Source organism: Castor canadensis, chromosome 11 (assembly GCF_047511655.1).
Source record: "Castor canadensis chromosome 11, mCasCan1.hap1v2, whole genome shotgun sequence".
Taxonomy (NCBI): Eukaryota; Metazoa; Chordata; class Mammalia; order Rodentia; family Castoridae; genus Castor; species Castor canadensis.
In genome coordinates this window covers 130,848,078-130,863,383 of record NC_133396.1, presented here as the reverse complement: position 1 = coordinate 130,863,383, position 15,306 = coordinate 130,848,078, and the positions used below count along the sequence as shown (strand labels likewise).

General features: G+C 54.4%; 1 protein-coding gene across 12 annotated transcripts in view; it reads right to left on the bottom strand.

The window, feature by feature from the left end:
* Nucleotides 1–13,627, bottom strand: part of Kif21b (kinesin family member 21B) — a 48,585-nt gene extending 34,958 nt beyond the window's left edge. For 7 of the 12 annotated variants that reach the window (XM_074048675.1, XM_074048676.1, XM_020172668.2 and 4 more), the window contains exons 1-2: nt 13,287–13,625; nt 294–516 (exon numbers count right to left, since the gene is read on the bottom strand). In XM_074048675.1, coding sequence (XP_073904776.1) covers nt 294–516; nt 13,287–13,327 — 264 coding nt within the window. In that variant the 5' untranslated portion in view covers nt 13,328–13,625. Of the gene's footprint in view, nt 1–293; nt 517–13,286 lie in introns of all 12 variants that reach the window. The other 5 variants (XM_074048672.1, XM_074048671.1, XM_074048674.1 and 2 more) reach the window with 2 other exon arrangements.
* Between the last annotated feature and the right edge of the window lie 1,679 nt (nt 13,628–15,306).

The window sequence follows — 15,306 nt, the reverse complement described above, 5'->3', positions numbered from 1 at the left end:
GGCAAAGATGGAACAAGGGTGCTACCCGGAACTCTCTGGGGTACCAGCAAGCCTTGAACCTGGACTGAATCCCTGCACTGAAGTAGATGGCACCAACCGTTCCCCTGACCCTTTCTCAGCCCCAGAGCCATACCCTGTGATGCCAGCCTTCCTTCTGCTAGCCAGCATACCCAACACCCCCAGACAACACAGCCCACGCTGTGCAGCTGGGCTTCCAGTGCTCTGATGGTGGACTGCAGGTAGAAGGAGCCTGAGGTTTGGGGTGGGGTGCTGATGGAGACGAGGCAACTCACCTGCCCATAGGCCAACACTGTAGCATTGTAGCCTTCGAAGCAGCCCTCGATGAGCTTGCTCACACAGGTAGAATAGATCTGTTCTTGCCAGGTGTCCAAGTCGAAAACAAAGTCATATGTGAAGGCCTTGTCCTTCCCCAGCAGAACTTGGGGCTCCCCCGGGGTGACAGAAGTACAGATATGACAGCCCTCAATCTTCTCCTTTGACAACTGGGGCCGAATCCTGCCCAAAATGGGAAGAGCCCTGAATTAGGCCCAGCTGCAGGGTGGGCGGGGTGCAGACGCTCTCCCTCACCACACACACTACCTGCCAAGCTTCTACTTCTGCTGGGAGAGGAAGGCAGTTAGGAACCCCCAGAGGACAGCTTTGATAATAACAATAATCACAAAACCAACATCACAGAAAACAGCAGCTGTCAACATTTATTGAGCACTCAGTGTACAGTGAATCTGTGTTAAGCGTATTTCATATGAATCAATTCATCTATTCTTCCTTATAAACCCATGAGGTAGTATGCTATTATTTGTCCAAGGTCATACAATGGAAAGTGGTGGAGCCAAACTAGCTCTGTGTGATGTGAAAGTGCACGCTCCTGGCTGGACCAGGAGTCCAGGAAATCAGCATCACTGTGAACAGGGAGAGAAGACAGCTCACCCAACCTGGGGAGACAAAGTCAGAGCCATGTGGGAAAAAGAGGGACAGGTCTGGCGGCTTCCCCTGGCTCTGGATCACATTCCCCTTAGCCAGGGTCAAGTTCTGGAGGCCAGAGCCTCTGCCAAGGCCTGTGGGGGCTGCAAGGGTCCTCCAGGGCAGCAGTCCCTTTCTCAGATACCAGAGCCTGGTGATAGTGTCAGGCACAGGCTCTGGTTCCTTCTAGGAGCTGCGAAGCCAGACTACGCACAACCCTGGCAGCCCAGTCAAGTGGAAAGTTCCCTGCCAAGGTCAGGGACCTCTAGAAGAAATACCAAGTCAGTCACAGGGTGGGCCCACATCCCAGATCCTGGCCAGCTTCCTGATATAGAGGGAAAGTGGCATCAGGACAGAGTGAGGAGCCAGCTACGGGCAGAACTGTCTCTATCCAGCCTCCCCTTCCTCCCTCTTCTGAAGCAGCATTACCACTACGAGGTCCCCATGGCAACCAAGCATGAGTCAGTGAGCATGCGTGTGCAAGGATTGGCAGAAAGCACCCCCAAACATCCTCAAGCAAGGGCAGGGGGCTCTAATGCCCATGAGCTCACACAAGCCACTGGACACTCACAATGAGTTGCTTGTCAGGCCTCTCACCCTAAGCCAACATTTACCAAGAGAAGAAAGGAATGAGAGGGGCCAGACCAGCACCCACCCAGGACCCTGAGGCGCCTAGCCTCATAGGCCAGAGCCTCCCAGTCGCCATCCTGTCCCTGTCCTGGGCTGCCCTAGTCTCCAAGTCTCACTCAGAGCTGCAGGTATGGTAAGGTACCCACCTGAGTCAGTTACCTGCATTCTGCCCCAGGGAGGCAGGAAATTCTTGGGGGAGAGGTAGGAGCTACTAGGCCCCCACATAGGAATGCCAGGCTTTCTCCAGAAGTGTTTCCTCTGAGGTCCGTATGAGCAAGTGGCTCTTCCCAGAAGAAATGGAAGCCTAAGGGGGTTTCCACCTTTATCCAGCTGTTCTGGGTCATGCTGACTGAGAAGCCAGCTTTGTGACTGGGAATATTCTTGCTTGCCTTCTCTGGACCTGCAGACCAGAAACCTGACACCCCCATCACACATCAGGGCCAGCTGGATCCTACCTTGACTTCTACCTCTGTACTAATGACAGCAGCTGACACACACTGAGTTCTCACTGGATCCTGGGCAGTGCCTACACACTGACCTTATACAACCCCATGGGGTTACCATGAGTGCCCCAGTGACAGATGAGGAAACTGGAATGGTGTCATCCAGAGTCACAGATGGTGAGGAGCCAGCCTAAGTTTCTCAGACAGTCCTATACCACAGTGCCTCCAAGAACCAGGGCTCAGAGGACTGAGGAAAAGTCACATCTGTGGGGAGATGACAGGCAGCAGCGTCAGAGGAGGTATGGCCTTGCATACAGGACAGGAATCTGGAACTCTGGCCCTCAGACCTGCTCTGCCTTAGATCTGTGGGAGCAAGACACAGGTCTTCCCAGGGCATTCAGATGTTCCCAAATGGACCAAGGGTCTGGCCCGGCCAGCCTCTGAGGACCCTTGAGCTATGTGGGCATGCAAGCACAAACTCCTGAGGACCCTCCCTGCCACGTGGCTGCCTGCAATGGGATTTCTGGATCCAGTTCAAATACCATTTAATTACTGCAGGCAGATGGCAATACTGGCGATTGGAGGAAATCGAATCAGCATCCCTAGAGACAGTGAGAGCAGGGAGGGGGGAGCACAGCCCCACTGTCAGAGCCCTTCGACCTTCAATGAGAGGGCAGCAGCTTCTTCGGTCCCCAGCTCACCTGGGGAGGTTGCCTGCCAGGAGAGAGAGCAGGCAGAGGAGCAGTCTGGGAGTGGAGAGGGAAGATGGAAAGGAGGGCTCCCAGGTGTGGGCTCAGTTGGGCGTTCACCTTGGGACCCCCTTTGTTGACCCAGCATATCCCAATGTGAGGTTCTCTGTGGTCAGAGGGCCATCCAGACCCATGCTGGCTCATTCTAAGCACAAGGGGACTTTGTCAGGATGCAGGTGGATGAGCAGGGAACTGGGAACCAGAGAACAAGCGCCCTGCATGAGTCACTAATTCTTAAAGCAATTGACCTGGAAGCAGAGCATGACAGTCCCAAGAAAAGGACAGAGTGAGTGACAAAGGAGAAGGAAGAGTTCATGGAACTTTCCCTGTGCTACTGTGGGGTGGGGCAGTGGGTGCACATTACCACACTTCAGTGATGCTGTGAGCTAGGGATTTCAACCCCAATTTTCCAGAAAGGACAGTGGAGGCTTGAGGGGACATAAGTCACTCACACAGTAATACAGTGAAGCTTAGCATCAATTCCTATCCCAGTTGATTATAAGCCCTCTTCCACTTCCTGGCTGCCTCCATCGGGGGAAACAATCAGTCCACAAATCAGTAAGGAAACTTCCTTCCCAGTATCACCGGCAGAGCCACAGGCCACAGTGCCAGGCTGCCCTGGCTTCAAGGGAGCACAGTCCAGTGGCATTTGCTACTGCCTCAGTCTTCCTGGGCTCACCCTCCATCGCACTCGGCCCAGTGGAGATTTCAAACCCATGGCCCAGGGAGAGGAGATAAGAACACTGTGAGACCAGCTCAGGGTCCTTGCTCAGCCTCTGCCCTCTCTTGGCCTATGAGTCTTGGCCTCTAGCTGGGTTACTTAGATTCTCAGCAGGTTCAACTTTCTAAGAACTCCATCACTCTCTGCTCCAGCAGCCTCTTCTCCTGATCCCACCTTGGGTGAGGCCACTTCTGTGGGCTGGCCTCAAAGTGGCACCCAGTCCCACATAAGGAAGAAGTTTCTTCTTACATCAGGGTGGTAAAGATGGGAACCACTCACAGACCTATTCCTCCCTGGAGCATGGAAGATGGGGTCAGGCCTGGATCAGTCTCTGGGTCTTCCAGCTACATCATGGACCCTAGAAGTTATGGACCAGAACCAGGACCAGGGTGAGGCAAGTGAGGCATTGACCTTAAGCATAGGATTTAAGGAGTGGAGAAGAAAACTCAGTGATGAAGAGAAATTAAAACTTAATGCAATATTTAAAAGTCTAATTGGCAGTCATGACCCACAAGCCAGCCGCCTATTTTTGTCAACAAAGGTATGTGCATTTTTTAACATCTCAAGGAGGAAGGTAGATTCAGATAACCCCATAACCCCTCTGTCCTCCTGTTCTGATAACATCCAAAAGGTGGTGGTGAGAGGGAGGGGAGCTTGCTGCTTTTTTTCAGTTTACTTCCTGGTTCCAATGTAAGTCCGGCCCTTTTAATATTTATTAAAAATAATCGAATGTCCCTGTCTCCTCATCTATCTAATCTGCCTCAGCCGGCAGATTCTGTGTCCTTTTTGCCCAGGGACCTTCCGAATCACAAGCAGGGCCATCCCCCCCCCCCCCCCGCCCACCTCAGAAAGGCCCCGGAATCTCCCAGAACAGAGGGGGCCTATTCGCCACTTGGCAACCTGCAGGCTGGGCGGGTGAAAGCAAAGAGAAAAGGGCCCGCAGCTTTTCAGAGGCGGGATCTGGCACGGGCGACGAGGTCGCCGAGCTTCCAATGCTCACAATTGAGCAGGGGCTGGAGAGATGTGGGCAGCCATCCCCCACCCCAGGGAAGCGCGCATTAGGGCCCAGGGACGCCCCTCCTCCGCTCGGTGCCCGCGGCAGGGGACAAAGGCGACGAGCCGGAGCCCAGGGCTGCGAGGAGAGCTGAGCTCAGCAGTTCCTGGGCTCTTTGGGGAGCTAGGAGGACAGGGCGGAAGGGAAGGACAGAGGAAGCAGAGAGGAGGCGAGGGTGGGGGCGGGGGATGCTGAGGGACTGCCAGGGACAGAAAACTCCCGCTGCACAGGGTAACAACTGGGCACATCCGGGCACGTGCCTGGAGCCCCACACCCAACTCCACGCCTTAGGAGGGGGTTAGCCCAGCCTCACCTCCAACCCGTCCTTAGTGATGTCACACAGAGCTGGCCAATCAGCCTCCCGGGAGCTCTGCCCAGTGACCTTGGGCTCTTAAAGGTTGCCTCTGCTTAAGTGAAAGAAGTCCCATCCAATCAGCTGGTTAGGGCCCTTCTCTTGGTTCCTCACTGATCCCCCTTCCCCCCTAAAAAACCCAAATCTTTCTTGGAGACCTGCAAGGGTGCAGCCCTAGGCTGTCTGCACTCGAAGGTCTTATTTCTCACTGATGAGAGGTAGCAAGCTGTGACATTAAAATAACCAACCAAGAACTATTCCAGAACCCTAGAAAATTTTTACAGAGCATGTTTGGAACCTGATACCTTTTCTTTGCTGGGACTGTGCCTGGAATCCATTACACCTCGGAGTACTAAACTTGCTCAGTTAATCACCCCCACCACTCCCACTTAATGTGCAAGACTGCCTCTTGCCCGACACTCTGTGGGCACAAAACATTCTATTATTTTATTCTAAGGTGGGTTGTTGTTTTGTTTTGTTTTTTCGCCAGTACTGGAGTTTGAACTCAGGGCTTTGCAACACTTGCTAGACAGCTGCCTATCACTTCAGACACACCCCCTACGGTGAAATAACTTGGCTAAAGGTCTTCTGTGTATGATCTACACTTCGGTACTCTACGCTGAGGACGCCTTTCCCCAGTCCCCCATCTCAAAGGCCTTCAGAACCAGAGACCACACTAAAATCAGATGACCAAAATAAACAATGGGTCTAGATCCTTCTGAAAAAGCTCCAGGGAGCCAAAAGCCTATCTGCTCTTTAATAGGACAACTCTTGCCTTACTGGAATTCTAAAAAAGAGCCCTCACCCCAAAGCTAGTGGGACAGCAAGGGAGAGACTGCAAAGTTAGGAAGCCGTCACCCAGTCTCTGGGTGTGCCTGCAGAGGGACAGTGGGGGAAGCAAAGATGTCTCCAGCTCCCTGCCTCATAACCAGCCCAGAATTCTCCAACTGAAGGCAGCAGGGCAGATGAGAGTCAAGCCAGTGAGCTGTTGCATCCTCCATAGTGAAAGTGTGTTATCAGTGTCTCCGTGTGCATGGAAGGTGGTGGTGGGGGGTGTCAGAGGAGGGACACAAAGAGGAGCCCCATGAGCTTGTCTGCCTGGCACACAGGGTCACTTTGCTGTGTGTGATCTGCCAGGAACCAGCTCTTCCTCATCAGTAACAGGGTAAGACCAACCAGAAACTTAGTAGCAGCAGAAGGATTTAGATAAGCTAGCAAAAAGAACTTCCTGCCTGAAAAGACTGTTAAAACTCTGCAAAGGGGAGCCTAGGGTGGGGTGCGGTTCTGTGCAATCTTCTTCCTCAGAAGTCATTCTTTCCGGATAGCAGGCTGGCCTCCTTCCTGGCACCCTCCACCCTCAGTCCTCATCGAAGGAGGACAATTACTAATATCTGTTGAGAACCTGGATGCCAAGCTCACTTATGCACACGAGCATGGGTAATGTGTTGTGACAACCCTATGAAGCAGGAGACATGCACCCCACATACTGTGGTCCAGACAAAGCCCAGAGTCACACAATTCTTTTTCTAGATAACAGCAAAGTTCATTATGAAAGTGTACATTTTGAGTAGACTTCATAGGTAGCAGTCAGCCATGAGCCATGTGGATATGCAAAGCAAACTTAACTGGAGGAAGGGATCCTGAGATTTCTGAAAACAAACACTGTAATTAAAACTTCCCAACTCCCAGGTGACCAAAGATCAAAATATGCCACCCAGGTCACGGGATGTCACAGACAATTCTGAGTATCCCACCGCGTCGCACAATTTGTTATGGTGGAGATGAAATTCAAGCCAATCCTGCTTGTGCCCACCCCTGCCACAACTCCACAAGGATCCTCTCAGAGAATGTTCCAGGCTGATCCTACCAACAGCTGCCAGCTGTGACACCAGCAGCCTGCTGGGAAAGCCTTTTTCCCATTTTGTAGCTAAGGAGGCTGAGGCTGGGGCACAGCAAAGCAAAGCAGGGAGTCTGCTTCCCTGCCAGAGGAAGGCAGCGCTCCTCTGCAGCAGAGAGCAGACGTCTACACCCCCACTTTAATGAGCACCCTCTCCTCCACCTCTCCATGGCAGCCTGCCAGCCCTGGGGAAGGCGGCTGGAAGCAAAATCCCTGCTCTCTGGGGAGTCTGGCTCCCAGACACCAGGGGGCTTTTAGCTGACTTAGCCCAGACAGGCATCTTCTCAGAGAGGCTGGTGTTCTCTCCATCAGGGTGGCAAGAGCAGGTTTGGGGTGCTCACCCTTTTGGCTGTAGTGGGAAAGTAAGGGAAGAACCCAGCACTACTGGAGGCAGAGGCAGCTGTGACAGCAGAGGGGGAGAGGGACTTTGTTGCCCTCCCTCTGGACCTTCCTCTGGTCTCCCAGACTTGCCCGGGGGCCCAGTCCTCCTGTGGTTGCCCTCAAGGAGAAAACTGGGCTTGCTCTGAACCCCCAAACAAGAAGGCTTTGTATCAGGGGGTTAAGGGGCATGAGTTTATGAGGCCTTGGCAGGCTTGGTGAAAGGGGTCTGTCAACCCTCTCAGTCTGACTTCTGCCCCTGACCATGAGAGCATGGGAAGAGGACACGGCAACCCCATAAAAACCAAGAGGCCTTGGGACATTGACCCTAATGCATGGGGTTCAGGGTTCTAACCTCACACTTTCCTAAGGGGATGTCCTTGACCTTACTCTTTCAGCTCATTCCAGGGTGCTGGTCATTGACTTCTGAGTCATACCCAGGGAAGGCAAGCAAACAGGAAAGGGTGCCTGCTGTGAGACAGCTGGGTGGAGTCTCATAGTCCATGGTCCTCAGGGCAGCAGGGGTACTCTCCAGGAGGGTTGAAAGCAGGGGCAGGAGAAGAAACAGCAAGCACACTGGGTGAGACATGAGGAACCAGGGGGCAGGATGCAGAGGAGAAGCTGAGAGAAAGGGCCAGCCCCTGTCCTGAGCTGAATGAACCCCGCCAGCCTGCCATGGGCCAGGCTGGAGCTTCCTAAGCTCCCTCCACCCCCTGTCTAGATCTGACTCCTCCTTCTTTGGGGCCTGGGAAGCCCAGCTCAAGGAAGTGCCAGTCAGCTGTGCTTTCCAGTCCCACCCCCATCGCGGGGCATCTGGCAGGGGTTTCCCATGACCTCCTGGGAGACAGAAGACGCTGCAGTCAGGCTTAGCCCAGACCCAGAGCTGTGACGGCATCGGCATCTGGTAGGGGACAGCTCAGTGGGGATTGGGCCCTGGGGATTCTCCCAGGGTAAAGGAATGCAGAGCAACAGGCAGCCGGCTGTGGAGGGCAATGAGCCTCTTCCCACCACACTGGTCCTATTCCCAGCCTACACTGCAAGCCTGTGGGCACCAGCTCTCCATGGCACCTTCACTCAGGTAGGACTAGTCCAGCCTAGAGAAAAGGCAGCTTCCACCACTGCCACACTGGTAGACACCACCATGGAAGGCAGAGGCACAGGGACTCAGCATCTGGGATTAGGACCACCATGGCATGCCCTCCTTTCCACACCCCAGAGCAGCTGGAGGCCAAAGAGGGAGTCCTCTAGAGAACAGGGCACTGCGGCCAATGGGCTGCCACCTGCCCCAGGCTTCACAGGTCCCCTCTCCCCTAACTGAGCTCAGCCTCTCCTCCTCTCCCTGGGATGGAGGAATGGGTTTCCCTGGGTTGGCAGCCCAGTGCTAGCACAGCTCCCCTCTCAGTGCCCCCTCCAGCTGTCCCAAGGGGTAGGGGCAGGAAGATGCTGCTTGAGATGTCCTCAATGCTCTTGGTATGCTGCTGTCTAGAGGGCAAAATGAGAGGCCCAGGACACTTAGAGTTCTGACCTTTGGGGGAAGGGAGAGGGGCTGCAGGAGGAGACTTGGTTCTCCAAAACTTCTTTCCCTAGAGAGTGGACAGGAGACAGGTTCAGGAATCTAAGAATGGGAGGGTGAGGAGAAAGAAGCTCCCCAAACACAAAGGGGAAGAGTAGGGATTCAGCTTCTAGGACCACAGTGGTGACAGGAAGCCCTCTGCCAAACAACCCCATAAGGCAAATTGGACAGCCTCACTCCTTGCCATGCGTCTGCATCACACCATATGCTTTCCCACATCGCCTTTCACTCAACAGTGCGGTATCAAAGCATTTGAAGAAACCAAAGCACAGAGACGCAAGGCACTCAGCCAGTTAGCATTGGGTCGAGAAGTAGATTAGAGCCCTCTGAGGAGCTCGCAAGGGAGAGTACCCCAAGTTTAGATCTAGCCCCACCATCGGCAGGCTTGGTGGGATAGTGTGGGCACAATGCCTGGCACCAAGTAAATGCTCAATAAGTCATAGTACTTAGCCACTTTCTGTTCAGTCTCCATTCCATCATAGTGTGCTGCCTGCTCCAAATAAATAAATGGGCTGGAGATGAATTCATTTTATCAAACAGTTCAATGTCACTTAAACCAGAGAGGCACCTACACTTAATTTAGGGCTTGTTTCTTAAACATTTTATTCATACTTGACTCCTCAGGAATCCACCTGCATTTTGTCCCCTCACGATTATTTATATGCCTTCTACATCATTGAAACTACTGCTCTGCACAAATTAACAAACCAGGTGCTCCCATTCTCCAGTGTGTAAAACTGAGGCCTAAAAGGACAAACAGGAAAGTGGCCTCATGACCCCACCAGTAGATGCATTACATCATCTTCCAGTGCTGCCCTTTGCTCCTAGAGCTGTAAGAGTAAGGGTGCCAGGCATGTGCTACCTTTGTCACTTCTCTGGCCTAGCCCTACCCTACCTGCCTCCACGCTAAGGTTTTCAAAAGCTGAGCTCCAATGAAGCAAGCTGGCTGAGTAGTGGAGGAGGGTGGTTTCCGGGGCCTGTGGTTACTACACTCTACTTCCTTGTTATGACATATATAAGCCGTTTCTGCACCAGGAGGCCACCAAGATTCCCAGGCCTCCACACAGAACACACAAAGTCCTATCTGGACCTCAGTTTCCCAAATCTGTAAACTATACAGCACGAGACACAGCTGGCACTGAGTAGCACTGCCTGGCTTTGGGGCCCTCAAGGAACCCAATTAGTCAATCCCACAGTTTCTTTTGTCTTCTTCATTCCCTCTTCGATCCTCTCACCGCCAAAGCTCTTGATTTAAAATTGACAGTCATTGACCAAAATTTCAGAGTAGCCTAGAATTAGGGAAATAGCTACAGCTAGAGAACACAAGTGGGAGAAGAAAAGGGTCCAGTCTAACACTGTCCCTTGTGTACCTGACTGGTCCTTCCCCCAATCCCCTCCTTACCCTGCTCAACCCTGCAGCCTCAATGGATGGATGTAGGACGGGCCAAGGCACCTCCCCCTCCCCAGCAGAGGAAAGGAAGGAAGCTTAAGAGAGCCAGGCAGAGATAAGGGGCAGAAGGAGTTAGGCAACACTAAGGGCTCCCCTCGGGGTGGGGGACTCAGAGCTGGGGGTTTGAAAGGGTCTTAAATAAACACACCATGTGACTTGGCTTCCTTCCCTAATTTCAACTTTGCCAACCTGTATTTCTTAACAGCTGCCCCTTCTTCCCCCCATTTGTCAGGCCTGTACTTCTGCAGCTAGGGGCAGGTCACAGCTCAGCCTCACCTCTCTTTAATTTTGCTGTACAGCCCCCTCCCCCCATCCCCAGGTAAAGGCCAGTTCTAATCCAGCCCAGGAAGCTGAGAGTCCTTGTAGTACAAGGGGATTAATGGATCACAGGGCAGGCCCAAGGGGCCGGCCTAGAAGTCAGTAGTACAAAGCTGACTTAGCCATCAGGAGCAGATGGGCCAAGCTCCACTTGGCTCTTTTCCCCTAATCCTGAAGCCCCAGGTCCTAAAAGTTTCCTCCTTTGGACTCTCTGAGCCCAGGAGCCCAGAAGCCCAGGCCTTCCTCCAGGCACTTTGTGGATAGCCAGCTTTTATCCTCATCCCAGATTAGAGCCTGGGGCCTGGCACTTCTCACCTGTCTAACAAACAGCTTGGGCCTCTCTCCCTAAAACACATACGTCAGACTCCTCACCTCCCTTCCAAGAACTTGACTCCAGGGCACACTACAAGGTATTCTAATGGGAACTCAGAAAGTGCTTCAGGTAGATATAAGGAAGGACTTCCAGGAGGTCAGAAAGACAACTGTACCTACAGAAGGCAAAGAGCACTGAAGTTGGGGTAGGTCTAGGCAATCTCAAATCCTTAACCCTCTTGTTAAATGCTCTACCCCATCAACTACAGCCCCAAACCCAGTCCTTTGGGTGGGACAAGTGATTTCTGGGGGCAGAAGACAGAAGGAGATCCAAAAGCAAGTAGAGCTCCTCCTGCAGTACGTCATTGGCACCATCTGCCCCTCCTCCCAGCCCCAGCCCTAGCCCAGTCCTACCCTCAGCTCTCTGATTAGAAACTGGGTTCTGTCCAGGCATTGTCTGCCTTCCACGGCCGGCTGCCCATTGAGGTCTGGCGTGTGCCTGGTTGGACTAGCCCATCATGCTGAGCTGGAGCCAGAGCAGAAGGGGAGGAGTAGGCGGGGTCCTCACCTTCAACTGCTCAATCCCCACCAATGCCTCAGGGAAGATCACCCTAAAACTGGACACAGAGGGTAGGTACCATCACGTCTCTGTGGAAAGGGTCCAGGAACCTTTTGGTGGTGGCAGTGGGAAGGGAGCACCAGGTTTTCCTCACTGACTACACAGGTGCCCATGCCCTGAGGCTCCCCAACTGGGAGCTCCACATCTTACAATGCCCGGCTTAGTCTCGGAACCCTGAGCAGAGGTGGAGGGCCTTTGTTTGGCTCTCTCCTCCAAGATGGAGTCTAAAGGAAAGCCCCCATAGAAGGGGCACCCCAGCCCCTTCCTTCCCAGCCCTGATTCACACCCGGTGGGGGTTGGAGCTTCATTTCCCTTTTATGGTGATCAGCCTCTCCCCATCTGCTGAAGATGTCATATTTACATTTCTCACCCTCCCTCAACCTCCGGGGGCTCCTGATGCAATGTCAGCCCCAGTAGAAGCCTGGCCCCGCCCGCCAGCCCACCAGGCACCTGCAGGGCTTCTCTTTGTCTCGGCTGTTTCGGTGCCAAGAAGACTGCATCAAGTGATGCTCTGAGCAGTGCCTTGGGCACAAGAGTAGGGGGCCCTCAATCTCTTTGCCTCAATCCCAGAGCTGTCATAAGCCCCAGTGTGTCCTCTCTGGGCTGCTAAAGGGCTGGCCAGGTAGCTGGGATCATCTGCACTGGGTCAGGCAGGAAGAAGCTTTTCCATTGCCATATCTGACCCTGTCTCGAGGCACCTTCCAAAGACCCCTGGAATCTGGGTCACCTCTGACCCATGGGTGTCTCAGAGACCCACACTAGACCTGGAACATTCCCCTCCCCCATCACACAAGGCTAGGGCAGGGATGGAAGCTCCTCTCCATCCTGCCTTAGTGGCCAGATCCAGATGGGTACTCCCCCAATAAACCCCTCTCAAAGAGAAAACCCCCACACAAAAACGAGAGACAGTGTGGTGTGAAAGCATCTCCACCCAACACAAAGGATACAGATGGTTCAACTTTGCAGTATTTCCTGCTCCTGCACCTCTGTGTGCCCCTCCCAAATAGAACCCACCCAGCTATGTCCTCCCGGTGATGTCTGTCACATCATTTCAAGTCCCAGAGCCATTGGGAATGGAACCCCAGATAAATCTACTCAGCCCTCCTTCACTTGCTCAGTTTCACCTGAGTGCCTGAGGATGGGTATTAATGTCACACCCGCCCACCATCTCAGAGGTAGTGCCTCACATACACCTCTTCTTCCCTCCTCCTAGCCCCATCTCCTCTTGGGGCAGGACCAGTAGGGTTGCCTCCAAAAGCCAAGGCTCTCTATGGAAGGCAAAGGCACCATTCCAGCCTTTCCATGGGTCCCTCAACCGTTGATCTTTGTCTGCAGAACTGCTTCCCCGGATGGTGTGCTGCCTTAGCTAGCTGCACCAAAAGCACAGAATTAGCTGACTGGGGTAGATGAGGGGAAAAAAAAAAAATCTCCCTTCCAATACCTTGGTATGAGACAGCAGCCTCGTGGGGAGATGAAGAGGAAACACATAGACGCTCCGGCCTGGGCCAGGGCTGGGTGTGAAATACCGGATTTCCTTGTTTATTCGATTTTCTGATCATTAAGGGCTCCCAAGAGGGGCCCGAAATTACCACCCAAACAAAGCCACCCTTCCAGTAGTCTGCGGATCCGCCGCTCCCTTGCGACAGCCCCGCCAGCGCACGGCGCCCTCCAGCCTGGCGCATGCCGACCCCTCCTCCGGGACTGCGGGTTCCAGTTCGAGCTGTGCCCGTGCCCCCCGCCCCGAGCCCACGCGAGACAAAGCCCGAGCCCCCTCCTCTCACGCCTTCCTTCCCCGCCATCGGTCCCTACCTGACGGCCACCTTGACGCAGCAGTCCCCCTGGCCAGCCATGGTCCTCTGGCAATAGGGTCTGGGCGTGGATCAGGGGCGGGGGTCCGGGGGCCAGTGCCCGAGGCAGCGGCTGCGGCTGCAGCAGGCAGGGGCGCGGACACTGCTGGCGAAAGCTGCCGCGGAGGCTGGAGGTGACATGCTCACGGGCGACAAGCAGAGGAGCTCACCCGCGGCCGGCCCCACGGGGCAGGTTCCGCGCGCCTCCTCGAGCCATCGGGTGGCGGCGCAGAGCTAGCTGACAGCCGGCGGCGCGACCCGCCGCTCCCCACCGCGCGGCACACGCGCGCACACACCTCCCACCCTAGCCGCCACCTCCCGCCGCAGCGCGAACAAAGGGGGCGGGGGCCGATCCGGCTCAGGATCCGCCCCCGAGCTCCGCCGAGCCCGCGCCGGGCCCCGCCCCTCTCCGGAGCCACCAATAAAAGGCCCGAGTGAGCAGCAGGGGCGGGACTTGCGCCTTTAAAGGGACCTCTGGGCGCGCGCCGCGGGGATGCTGGGGGCGGGAGGGACTGGCGTGGTGGGTGGTGGGGGCGACAGTGGCACTCCGAACTCAAGCGGAGAAGCCGACCTCTTTAGATCCTCGACCCTTCAGAGTTGCAGAGCCTCAGCCTCAGTGGGACCTTCCTTTTATAAGTGAGGAAACAGATGCAAAGAGGGGAACAGCCCAAGGTCACACAGAGAGTTAGTGGTTAAGTATGGGTAAGAACCCTGGCCTCTGGGGCAGCTCACACTTCAAAGCATCCCACAGCGATTAGCTGTTTATGGTTTTTTAAAAAAAACCGGGAAAGCGTCTCTTCTGCATTTATTCCTGTAAATCAGTCAACTCTTATCGAAGGGGATTCTTGATCAGGTCTAAGTAAAATTTCCCCACCTCCTCCCAGCAGCGCTGAAAACTCATCTTTTGGATGATTCCTATCCAGGCTCCTAACCCAGCCGGGACACTCCCTACTGCTAGACCCCAGTCCCATTGACCTTTATGACCCATAGATGACCCACTGGGTCTGGCTCACACTCTGCTTGTTGTGGCAGTGGGGGCAGAGGGTCAGTGTGGGATGCCAGAGCTGCCCTGGGAAGAGGAGAGAACAAAGGGGGCACTCAACTCCGGGCACCTGGGTAGAGAGGCCGGCAGTGAGGTGGGTGGGAGGGGAAGGAGAAGGCGAGCAGCTGCCTGCAGGAGTGATATAAAGGACAAGGGGAGCCCTGGCAACTTCAACACAGATGCCTGATGGAGGAGGAGACCACGGCTGTGAAGTCACAATTCTCTTTCCAGTTCACCTCCCCTCCCTCTGAGCTGGAACCCTCCTCCCTGCCCCCCAACTCCCAACATTGGGGCCATTGACAGGCCCCTCACCAGCTGCCCTCCCTTCCCCTTGCTTTATCCAGCTCCCTCTCCTGGAAAGGGCCCAAGAGCAGGACCCAGCTGCAACTCCAGATGTGGATGGAGGTCCCTGGGGGAGGGGAGAAAGGGGATTCTGACTCCAAGACTCTTGCATCACCCTCGGATGATGAAATCATATCAGAGGTTTGGGCAAGTTCGTGAGATGCCATCTTCCTCTCCTTCCCTCCCCCACCTGCCCCCACAGTTGACTGCTCCATCCAGGAGCCCCATCCCTGTTTGCGATAATTCCAACAGCAAATCCACACACCCTTCCCATCTTTGTGGCAAATAGGAGCAGAGTCATCAGTAGTTCCTCAGAGTGGTGTTGGGATCCCACACCTTTTACTAGCATTTAGAACCTGGGGCCAGTGAATGACCTCTCTCAGAGCAGGAGGTCAGCAGAGTGGCGAGCAGTCGGGTCCTGCCCATTCTCTCCTCCATCTTCCAACCAAAATGAGGTGAGCAGCAGAGTAACATTTAAACATGGTGCTTGATGTGAATGTTCTCGTTTCCTATAACCTTAGGAGTTACACTCTGACCTTTTTCAATTTTGCAAGTGGGAAACTGGGTCTCACCCAGCCTGTTGGCAACAGACTCAGGA